Below are 12,249 nucleotides of genomic sequence, written 5' to 3'. Positions count from 1 at the left end.
GGTTCAGAGGAGGAAAGTGGTTGGCTTAAAGTCACACAGTTAATCCACATTGGCCTTGAAGCACAGACTCCAAGTTATGCCATAGTCAGTAGGCAAGGAAAGAGGATGGTTGGACAAGCCACTGAAGAATGAATGTTGATGCAAAGGGCAGGTGGTTCCAGTGCATTCTGGAAAGGTTGTGGGATGAGTCACAGGAGCACAGGGACAGGGATTTGGTATCAGTCCAAAGATTCTGCATTTCTTTTTTCTTTTCTTTCTTTCTTTCTTTCTTTCTTTCTTTTTTTTTTTTTTTTTTTTTTTTTTTTTTTTTGAGACAGAGTCTCGCTCTATTGCCCAGGCTGGAGTGCAGTGGCATCATCTCAGCTCACTGCAACCTCTGCCTCCCAGGTTCAAGTGATTTCCTGCCTCAGCCTCCTGAGTAGCTGGGACTACAGGCACCCACCACTACCATGCCTGGCTAATTTTTGTATTTTTAGTAGAGACAGGGTTTCACCATAGTGGCCAGGCTGGTCTCGAACTCCTGACCTTGTGACCCGCCCACCTCAGCCTCCCAAAGTGCTGGGATTACAGGCGTGAGCCACCACGCCCGGCCACATTCTGCATTTCTAACAAGTTCCCAGGTAACACTGATTTTATCAGACTGGGATTACCAGTCTGAGGACCACACTCTAAGCAGGAAACCACTGACTGGTTCTTAGAGGTATAATGTGGAAGAAACAGGTGAGAAGTAGGCCAAGGGAAAGACATAGGCTCTGGACTGCTTGTATCTTTTTCCTAGATTCAGGGGGTACACATGCAGGTTTGTTACATTATGCAATAGCATAATGCTGGGGTTTGGGCATCTACTGGACCCATCACCCAAAGAGTGAGTTTACTACCCAGTAGGTAGTTTTTCAATCCTTTTCCCCCTTCTTCTCTCCCACATTTTGGAGTCCCCAGTATCTATTGTTTTCATCTTTAAGTCCACGTGGACTCATTGTTTAGCCCCCACTCATAAGTGAGCACATACGGTATTTGATTTTCTGTTTCTACATTAACTCAAGATAATGGCCTCCAGCCACATCCACATTGCTGCAAAGAACATGACTTCATTCTTTTTTATGGCTCTGTAGTATTCCATGGTATATATGTACCACATTTTCTTTATCCGATGCACCGTTGAGGGACACTTAAGTTGATTCTATGACTTTGCTATTGTGAATAGTGCTGCAGTAAACATGTGACTGCAGGTGTCTTTATGGTAAAATGATTTATTTTCCTTTGGGTAGATACCCAGTGGTGAGATTTCTGAGTTGAATGGTAGTTCTGTTTTTAGTTCTTTGAGAAATCTCCATACTGTTTTCCACAGCAACTCAACTAATTTACATTCCAACCCACGGTGTATAAGCATTCCCTTTTCTATGCATCTTCACCAAGATCTCTTTTTTTTTTTTTTTTTTTTACCTTTTAATAATAGCCATTCTGACTGGTGTGAGATGGTATCTCATTGGTTTTCATTTGCATTTCTCTGAGGTTATTGTCGTTGAGCAGTTTTTCATATGTGTATTGGCTGCTTGCATGTCTTCTTTTGAGAAGTGTCTATTTAATGAAGTTATTTGGTTTTTTTTCTTGATTTGTTTAAGTTCCTTATAGGTTCTGGATATTAATCCCCTCTTGGATGCTTAGTTTGCAAATATTTTCTCCCATTCTGTAGGCTATCCGTTTGCTCTGTTTATAGTTTCTTTTGTTGTGCAGAAGCTCCTTAGTTAGGTCCCAATTGTCAATTTTTATTTTTGTTGCATTTGCTTTTGTGGTCTTAGTCATAAATTCTTTGCCTAGGCCAATGTCCAAAAGGGTTATTCCTAGGTTTTCTTCTAGGATTTTTATAGTTTGAGGTCTTACCTTTAAATCCTTAATACATCTTGAGTTAACTTTTATATATGGTGAGAGGTGGGACCCAGTTTCATTCTTCTGCCTATGGCTAGCCAGTGGACTGCTTATATCCTGAGGAAGAACATCTGCCTGGATATACTCCCTTACTGAACACTCAGTGGATGAAAAAAAAAATGGCCAAAAATACACATTTGCCAGCCATTCACTGGCTACTAGTTTGCAATCTTATTCCAGGCCTTTTGCATCTATTTCTAGAATGAGATATTGTTGAAAGTCAGTGCATGCCTTGGCTTGAGTTGTGGCTGTAGTTGAGTGTCTTCTGCTATAAACATAGGAGGTATCATTATAAGATGAAAGAAGGTTAATTCTTTTTTTTTTTTTTTCTTTGAGACGAAGTCTTGCTCTTGTCCCCCAGGCTGAAGTGCAGTGCACGATCTCGGCTCACTGCAACCTCCGCCTCCCGGGTTCAAGCAATTCTGTCTCAGCCTCCTGAGTAGCTGGGATTACAGGTGCCTGCCACCACGCCCAGTTAATTTTTGTATTTTCAGTCAAGGCAGGGTTTCATCATATTGGCCAGGCTGGTCTCGAATTCCTGACCTCAGGTGATCTGCCTGCCTCGGCCTCCCAAAGTGCTGGGATTACAGGCGTGAGCCACCGCGCCCAGTCAGAAGTTAATTCTTTAATTCTCCTATTTGTTCCTAGCTCTGAGCAGTTGGGTCCAGTGGCTGTCTGGACCTAAGTCTTTACTGTGTGATGTCATGTGTCTTGCCTTGATTATCTTGTGTCATATGTCCTGACTGTCAAGTGGCTCCAATTACTTCACCTTTTGCGACAATCAGAACATTTGTAATCATTCATTTAAATTCTATCTTCCTGGCTGGATGATAAGCTCCATGAGGGTAGGAGCTCATCTTCAAAAGCAGAGTATGCAGCACAGAGTAGGAAGCAGTAACTATCTGTGAGTAAGTAGATGATGATCTCCCTTAAGGACTAATCCCAGGAAGCATCCTGGTAGATTTCCTCAGAAGGCTAAGGATGCCATAGCCTTCACACCATCCCTGGGTGGCCAGTCCAGTTCTCTCTCTTTTGCCCAGCCTGATTGGCCTAAAACACAGAACAGGAAGATGGAGAGAGCTCAGCTGCTGGCTCTCCCCTGGTCCCAGCATAGACAAGACAGGGCTGCATCTTGCCGACATGCTCATACCAACAGCAGACTCTACTTTAAACTGAAAAGTTCCAGGGAGCGGCTGAGGAGGAGGCACTTTAGAATATAGCCAAGTGGCTGGGAAGTGAGGAACCTCTCCCCTTCCCTGGTCCCTGACCCATAGAATGTAAGAAAGTGCCAAGGAGCTTCCTAGGATGGAAAGTTGATTGACTACCCCTAAGAGGAAAGCCTGGCAAAGACGAGAGTGTCGCCCTATATAGATATGCAATTTTATTCATGCTGACATTGATTGGTTCCTACCACCTGCCCTCGATTGACAGCCACCGTGAACATAAGATGAATAAGACAGTCCTTGCCTTGAAGGAATTCATGACCAAGGGTAGAGAGAGAAGACAAGGCAGCAGGTCCCAATAACCTTAGTTAGAAGATTTAAGAGGAGGAAGAGGTCGTTTCTGAGATGGATGATAAGAAAAAGGCTTCCTGAAAAGGAAAGAGATTTCATTTTTTAAGGGGACAGAAGGAAAAAGCAGGTAGAGTAAATGGAAGAATAAAAAGTATAGAAGCATGGAAATGTCAGGCAGGTGCAAATTTGGCAAGTAGACTGGTGTAGGGAAGTCTGGAACCTGCATTCATTCAGCTTCCTTGTGTGGGTTGTTAGGTGAAAACTGACAGGCTACTTCTCTGATCACTCGAAGGTAATGCAGACAGATCTTCAGTCACTTAAAAATGCAAAACACAGGCTTTTTAGTAATCAGCATGCTCATCCAGTCATAACTTCAATCTTGCTTTAGAGTCATCCTTCCTGCCCTCTCCTGCCCCCTCCACACTTGGTCCTATTGCAGATGGAAAGCCTGAAATGAGAGAAAGGGTGTGGTCAGTGACCTCTCTAGTTCTCCACCCAGCCTCTCCTCCTCTTCTGTCATCTTATTGACTTCTGACCTGTTGAGGTTGTAAGCATAGACAGTGAGAGGAGTTCAGGGGATCAAGAAAGTTCTTTTTGGAGACTGTTGGGTAATCTTGCATTGGTGTTCTCTGGATGTGACAAATATCCAAGGCTTACTATTTCTCACACAGGGGCTTTTGGGGTTCCTTTGTAGATCCACCTTTCTCCTCATTCCCTCCACTATGGCTTGGAATTTTTCGCCTTGACTTAGAGCATGTGCATCTTTTTTTTTTTTCTTTTCTTTTCTTTTCTTTTCTTTTCTTTTTTGAGACATAGTCTTGCCCTGTCACCCAGGTTGGAGTGCAATGGCACAATCTCGGCTCACTGCAACCTCTGCCTCATGGGTTCAAGGGATTCTCCTGCCTCAGCCTCCTCAGTAGCTGGGACTACAGGTGCCCACCACCATGCCTTGCTAATTTTTGTATTTTTAGTAGAGATGGGGTTTCACCATGTTTGCCAGGCTGGTGTCAAACTCCTGACCTCAAGTGATCCACCTGCCTCGGCCTCCCAAAGCGGTGGGATTACAGGCATGAGTCACCATGCCCTGCCGGGTATGTGCATCTCTATTGTAGGTGGTCACTTCCACCTTCCTCCACTCTTGGGCATCACAAGATACTGGCAGCTTCTTCCTACTATTGTCTATTTACCTTTCTCTTAGGCAAGATCTACAGTGACCCTGCATGGGTTCCCCTATACATGGTTCTCCTCCCACCCATATGCAACACTCATGCATTTCTGCCCCAGCAAACTCTGGGAGTGCAGGCCACCCAGTGCTGCCACCTTGCGTTGTTCTGCCATCAGAGCAGCTAGACAGCCCCTAGTTCAAACTTTAGACCTTCCAGGTAGGAGACAGACACTAATCCACTGTGTTTTCAAAACTGCAGGGGATAAGTATCAAGTCTTTGATGTGGTATCATAAAACCATTCTTTCTTGGCTTGAGATAAAGATGGAACCCCCTTCCCACCTTCTTCTTAGCAAGAGTGTGAAGTGGAACTTGTGGTATGCCAAAAGCACCTTCCAAAAACTCTCTCCTAAAGTCAACCTCCAGCATTTTGTAATATGAAAAGTATGAGTGTGGGGCTAAGAATTATGTCATTCATTTTTATCCACCTCTCTTGAAAGTTCTGCACCCTTGTGCTCTTACACTTCCTTTGAAATGTGGCACCCACTGCCTCCATGCTTCAGCCAAAATGCCTTTTTAATATTTTGTTACATCAATTATTATTTCAGTTAACAGTCCCTATAACCCTATAAGAGATACAACTATTCTCATCTTAGAGAATAGGAAACTGAGCTTCAAAATGATTAAATAACTAGGCCAAAGTGGCAAAAACAGGTCTGAATTCAGAACGCTCTGATTCTAGAGGTCTTAGACCATTCTGAAATGGAGAATTCACGTGACCCAGCATAAGTGCTCAACAAATATTTGTTGAATGATGAAAAAGTTGATTTCCTCAGATAATAGAGGAATGTAAATGCCGTAATTTTTGATAGGGAATGAGAAACCATGCCGAGTCACAGATGAGCATAATCAACAGGAGAATGGGACAGAAATATACAAGAGAATTCAGAAGAGAGAAAGAGTGGAGTGGGAGAGGCACTTTAGGAGACTCCAAAGAGTTCACAGAGTTATAAAGGACATGGTTACTCTATTTTTCTAGAGTAATGAGGAAATTATCCAGAGACCAGGTTGAAAGAATTTAAGGAGAGCATGAGCAACAAGGAACTAGAGGCAGCAGTTACATCCCAGCTGTTCAAGATGGGAGCATCTGAATGGGGCAAAGAAATGGTTGCAAGCCAGCGGAGCCCAGAGGATCAAATAAAGGATATTTCTCCAGAATGGGTGAACCTTGATCTTATTTGTAGACTAAGGAGCCAGAAGATCAACTCTGAGATGCTGGGGAAAGGAGGGAAAGAAGGGCAGTAACTAAAAGAGCAAAGACTGGGGAAGAGAAAATGCGCAGGGCTAACATGGAAGATAGTAAAGGATGCAGCTTCCTCTAAGAGAAAAAGAAAAGAAAGGGGGATAAATAAATAAACACTTTGCCCACAAAAAAGAGAGAAGGGGGCTGAAGGATATTGTACCTGACATAGTAGATCTTTCTCAGTAAAGTAGAAATCAAATCAGTGGATCAGGAGGTGGGCATTAGGGGGTGACAGTGTCAGTATGTGAGGAAGAGTTTGAAACACACATTGTACTATGTGTGTCCAGAAATCAACTGTGGAAATCAACAGAGAATGAACAAGTACCACCTCACATCCAGGGTACTGAGATTCAACAGTCTGAATTCATGGAGGTTCAAATTACCAATATTCTGCAGCCAAGGAGCAAAAGGAGAAAGCATGTGTCAAGCATGAGCCCAAGCTAGGCATTGCATGGCGTGGGCTGAGAGCTGAAAGGGTTTACAGTTAGCAGGGGTAGAGCTGAAATTTCTAAGCATGGCATCCAGCTGGTACAAGAAAGCTAAGTGAGGCCAGAAAAAAAATTAACAGATTCATTCATTTATCCTAGGAGGTCTCAATGGAGATGCATATTGGCTACCCAGGTTATGGAGAAATGGGAAAGGTATAAGTGAAGAGTCTGTGGTTATAGACCAGGCTTATAAGGTCCAGGGTCTCAGAAGTAGATCAGTCCCTGAGGGCCCTAATGCCCTGGTGTGACCTTATTAGTGAAGGGTTTGTATGCAAAAGAGTGGGAAGTTTGGGGCTGCAGTCATCGTTCTTAACTTCTTCAATCAAATTGTGAGGCAACCGTGTATCCAGGACTGGAAGACAAAGGAGTGGCAATTTACAGAGAAGCAGGTATTTAAAGAGAATCAGTGAAAAGGGGGTACCTTTACTCTGATGAAACTGCCAGTTTGCCATAAGACATATTTTACCTTTCTTTCTACAGTAGCCACCATTTTTTCTTACAAGATCTGAACAGGATTATTTTGGGCAATGATATGATGTCGTTGTCCTAAGTTTTTAAACACAAAGACGAGGAACCTTGTTTATAGCATGTCCTACCTCTGAATATGACTGTACTTAAACTTTCCTAGAAAGGTTATTAGTTACAACTCCCTTTCAAATGTTTAGGAACAATGCCACAGAAACTTTTAATAAAGACACAATGAAAAACAGACAGTTATAACTTCCTTTTGGCAAAGTGGGCATCCTCTTTGAAAGACGCCCATATTAAAAGATCTTGGTTTGTAGATTTTTGTCTGGCCTTTGCCTGCCAGTGGCCACAGGTATCAAGTCATTGGGTCTTTAGTTAGCTGACACGTGACATGACACCATTCAAATGAGATTATTAGAGTCTTTGGGGAAGAGATATAAATCTATGATACCTAAATCACTAAAAGAAACTGAGTCACAAAGTCATTTGTCTAAGGTCACAAAGTGAATCTGTCCAAAGGTCACAAGTGAATTCTTGCCACAGGCAAGAATCTTTGGCTACTCTTTAGGAAGTTCATTTACTACCCCACTGATCTTGATATCACCTCACAGGCAGAATCTTGTGAAGGGTAGGATGATAATATTAACCTGAACAAAGTTCCAAAACTGCCCATCAGTTGTCCCTGCCCAAGAAAACAAATTAACAGATTCATTCAGTTATCCTAGGAAACAGGTCACTTGAACTTCACTGAAAGCCTCTTGGGAAGACAGGCGGTGGGCATCCAGCTCTTCTCACCAGGCTGAACCCAGCCGAGTCTCTGGCAAGGTCCTTGAAGCTTCCGTGGAGAATTCCAGAAAGTAGAACTTTCAACAATCATACCTTGTCCTCTGACTCTTCTCGCCCTCACAGCTCCGAATGTCCTGGCTCATTCGTGGAGTCCTGAGGGGAAACGTGTCCTTGGTGCTAGTGGAGAACAAAACTGGGAAGGAGCAAGGCAGGATGGTCTGGCATGTCGCCGCCTATGAAGGCTTGAGCCTGTGGCAGTGGACGGTGTTGCCTCTCCTCGACGTGTCTGACAGGTAGGCCTCTACCCATCTCCCCCAATACCCTTCTCCTCTATCAGCTAAAATGCAAAAGGAATCATGCCTTCTCTTTCCCCATGCCTGTCACCCAAGACGCACATGCAGATGTGCCCCCACACAGATATGCATGCACATGCACACACACACACACACACACACACACACACTCTCTGCAGGTTACACACTTTCTGCAGTTTACAAGCTTCTCCAAGGGATGATGAGGCTACTGAACACTTGTCTCAGGACCACTGGTATGTCCTGGTTGGCTACCCCCAGTGTGTGCAGGAAAAACAAAATTGAACAACTCACATTACTAGCAAATAACAGTTTGGTTTTACATGTATATGGCATGTTCTCTTACATGATGGACTTTGCTTTACTTTCCCATTTAACTTTTATTTTATCCTTATTAACAAGAAAACCTGCAAGGTAGGTAGGACAGGCCTTATCATCATTTACCACTCCTGTCCTGTTATAAGGAGAGAAACAGAATCAAAGTGGTGAAGCACCAGCAAGTTGGTATCAGAGTTGGGACTGGTACCCAGGCCCAACTCTGACTCCAGGGCTCTCTGTTGAGTCAGGTCCTGAGGCAGGTTGATAAGGAGGATGGCAAATTATTCAGTAAACAGAGGAGTGCTTCTACCTGGGGTCCTGGTTCCTATTTGGGCTCTATCACTAATGGCCTCTGTGACTCTGAACAACATCCTTGACTTCTTTGGGCCTCAGTTTCCTCGCCTTTAAGCTGAGAGGTTTGAACTGGAAAATCATTAATTCCACGCGACTCCCCAATGGAGCAGGAACCGTGGAGGGTTTGCTGCTACTTGTCTCCCCAGGATGACACTCTTCTGCCACCTGCAGTTGGCCTGGAGCAAGCCGTGCTTGAATAAAGATGGCCCTGCATGGCAGAACTCATGTGACCCTGCCGTATCATCCTGAACCCTCATGGTGGGTGCTGATCTGTTCCAGACAAAAGAGGGGCAAGGGGCCATTTCTATAGAGGGGACAGATAAATGGATCTGGATCGGGGAGAGCCATCTTTTATGGGCTAAAAGTCAAACCTTATAACCCAGAGCAGCCTCTGCCTGAGACTCCTAAAACACATTCAAATTACCATCCTGGTGGATCCACCTTCAAAAAATGAGGGCAGAGGGCTCAAGGCAAGGTGGAGGGTGATGCTAGTTGGCATGCAGCTTTGTAAGTGTAAAGCTGGGTTTCACATTTTTCACCCAAACCCCACAGTCTGCTATGTCCAAGAGCTCATAACTGCATCAGTGCTGTCAAAGGATGAAGGCATTGTCCTCACTCTGAGCACCAGCTACCCACTCCTTCAGATGTGTGTGGGTTAAAGACCAAAGCCCAAGGACATTCCAAGAATCAGTGACCCCAGGACAAATGGATTTAAGTGGAGAAAAAAGAAGTGTGAGCTCTGCCCACTATAGTTTAGTTTTTTGTCTTTGGGGATTGTGGAGCTGCATGCAGTTGGTGGAGAACAGGAGGGTCGTGAAAGAATCCTCCCTCCTGGGAGAGGCAAAATTAATTCAGATGAATCAAAGGTTTTTTTTTTCTCCTCAATCCAGCAAGTCTTCTCTCTTTCATAGCCACTCCAGGGGATTTAAAGCAAGTAAGATGTTGACTCTGTTCGCTCTCATCCTTTAGAGTTTCATTTGAAGGAGACTTTGTTCTCAGCCTCCTTCTTCCCTGTTAAAGGCTGTTTACCAGACTGACATTTCCAATATTGATACTGAGACCAAACTGTCCAGTGGGGATTCAGACAAAAGACAGCTTGGTTTGATGATGTCTCGTGACCTAATAAGTGTACAATTACAGAAAAGAAGAGTGCTTCCATCCACTGGGAGCCTGCGTACCACTGACATGCTCTGAGGTTGGAAGCTGCCCTCCCAGAGGTACAGATGATACAGGAAGCATCAAGACCCAGAGGCAAATGGTACTGAAGGAAAATGAGGTGCAGCAGTTTTCATTTGCTAAAATCAAACTAGACTGTAGATGTGACTGGCCCAAAAAATCTAAAGAAGCACTCTGGATGAAAGTGCAGAGGCTTTGGAATCAAATAGTGCCAAGTTTCAAAACTGACATGGTCACTTACTAGTTGTGTGACCTCAGCCAATTAAGCTCTCTAAGCCTCAGTGTCCTCATCAGTAAAATGAGGACAATAATAGTATAATTTCACAAGATTGTTATGAGACTAAATATAATGACTATTGAAAGAGTCTACCCAGAGTAAGTATTAATAGATTTTATTTTCTGCATCTTCCATCCTCATCTTTCAGTTATTTGGTCTCCATAATAATTTATTAAGCAAATAGCACAAATCACAACCACTGATATTCCAAGTCAAGTCATGTTCTATAAAACAGACAACACAGTCTCCTCTTAGGTTTGGAGAAGTAAAGTGCTTGGTTAACTGCCTGATCCACACTAAATGCTCAACTACTAATAATCGTAATATAATAATGACAGTATCTCCCCACCTAATGCCTCAGAAGGGTCTAGGATGACCTCTTTAGCAATATAACCAGTCATCCAACCCTTAGATAAAGGTGGACTTCTTAGGAATTTGTTTTCGCAATGCTCTATTGACTCCTTATAAGGAGAAGTCACTGATGGAAGAGCAAGTGTACTCCTCCCTCTTCCTTCAGGGAGAGTCAGCTATAGCTGCCCAGATTGCTAGAAGATGAAAATGGGAGAAAGGAGAAGGTAGAGGAAGAAATAAGCAAGGAAAATAGAGAAATAGAATGGATAAAAGACAAAGAAAAACCAGCTCTCTTCCTCCCACCTCTGAGGTAGGCGTTAACACCTGGCGCCACCCGCCCCACATCCCATGAAGCTTCCTTAGGCAGCTCCTGGCTTCAGCTATTCAGCACCTGCCTTGTGGACAGCTCCCCAACCCTGAACCTTGAAAGCAGCAGAAATTTTATTCCCTATGCTGTCCCAAATCACCTCTGCTCCCAGGTTCCTCAACCTTCACACATTACAAAATTTTTAAAGCAACTTCATTAGGGCTTAGAAGTTAGCACTTAAGAGACTCTGGGCTCTAGTCACTGGTATTGGCCCTGGCTGTTACATGATATATAAATCTGACCATTTTCCTATTTTGGAAATCCTTCTGTGGCTTCCTGTGGCTTTTGGGATGCCTTTCAAACTCCCTAATAAGACCTTTATTTAAGCCCATGTGTGATCTGTCCAGCGCTAATTTCACCAGCTGCTTCTTAAACCATTCTTTCTCTCTCAATCTCCCCTTCCTTCCATTCAGTTGTACCATGCTACATTCTTTCTTCTAGGCTTTTGCAGTTGCCATGTTAAAGTTAAAGGAAGAACTTAATGTTCTTCCTTTACCATCCATCTCTCTAAATACTACTCTTCCTTCACTTAAAAAAAATTATCCCCAGACACCTATACTCTATATGTACCCACAATATATTCTCATGGCTCTTGAAACATCCCTATAATAATTTATCACTCTTTACTATCTTTTTTATATCTGAATATACAAATCAACAAAGCAGGGATTATGTGTGTCTTATAAATCACTGCTTCCTGAATATTTAGTACCATACTTAACACATAGTATGCCCAATAAATATGCATTGACAGAATGATGTATTGAGGGAAATTGCATATACTTTCAAATTCCAGTTGAATAAACTGAGAATTTCACTTGATGGAATCTATCTAACATTCCTCCTCTCTTCAACCTGTGTCCAACAAAACAGATATGCTCACTTTATAATAAATACTACTGCAAAGTGTTCTGTATATCAGAGCAACACCTGTGCCCCATCAGATGAACCAAAACAGCATTTGTTACTCTGTAACAAGGAATTATCTTTAGGGACTTGCCTGGTACCTGTGCTTTCTTTGTCTCTGGTCACATTCCTGTTGGAATCACTTCATAAGAAAGACTTTGATCCTAATTGGGTGCCCTGGTCCTTGTGATAGAGAGAACTAGAGCTGTGCACTTGAGAGAAAAGAGCTCTAGTCAGATTGCCCCCGCCACACAGTAGTCCTCAGGAAGGCTCGGTGAATACGTCATAGGTACATAAAGCCTGGTGAGAGGGAGGCATTGATCCATGGAATGATATTTCTTCTGTCCACTTACAAACATGTAGAGTGATGAAAGGAATGTAATAGTCTGTCATCATTACAGAATTATGTTAAATGTACAACCATACTATAACGAGTAACAAGAAAAATCTCCAACAGCAATGCCTAAGATGTTTTGAGCAGTGGCAATGTCTTCCGAATACAGATAAATGCTCTCAAGGTAATTTTGAAGGACAACACCAA

General features: G+C 43.1%; 1 protein-coding gene across 1 annotated transcript in view; it reads left to right on the top strand.

Annotated features, from left to right (window-relative positions):
• The window catches only part of ALK (ALK receptor tyrosine kinase), a 751,958-nt gene that overhangs the window by 630,111 nt on the left and 109,598 nt on the right, over positions 1–12,249 (top strand). Inside the window, exon 9 of the mRNA XM_007971055.3 lies at positions 7,772–7,941. Coding sequence (XP_007969246.3) covers positions 7,772–7,941 — 170 coding nt within the window. The remainder of the gene's footprint in view (positions 1–7,771; positions 7,942–12,249) is intronic.

The sequence above is a fragment of the Chlorocebus sabaeus genome, chromosome 14, assembly GCF_047675955.1.
Source record: "Chlorocebus sabaeus isolate Y175 chromosome 14, mChlSab1.0.hap1, whole genome shotgun sequence".
Taxonomy (NCBI): domain Eukaryota; kingdom Metazoa; phylum Chordata; class Mammalia; order Primates; family Cercopithecidae; genus Chlorocebus; species Chlorocebus sabaeus.
Note: the sequence above shows the minus strand (reverse complement) of the source record. Positions and strands in the feature narration are given on the sequence as shown.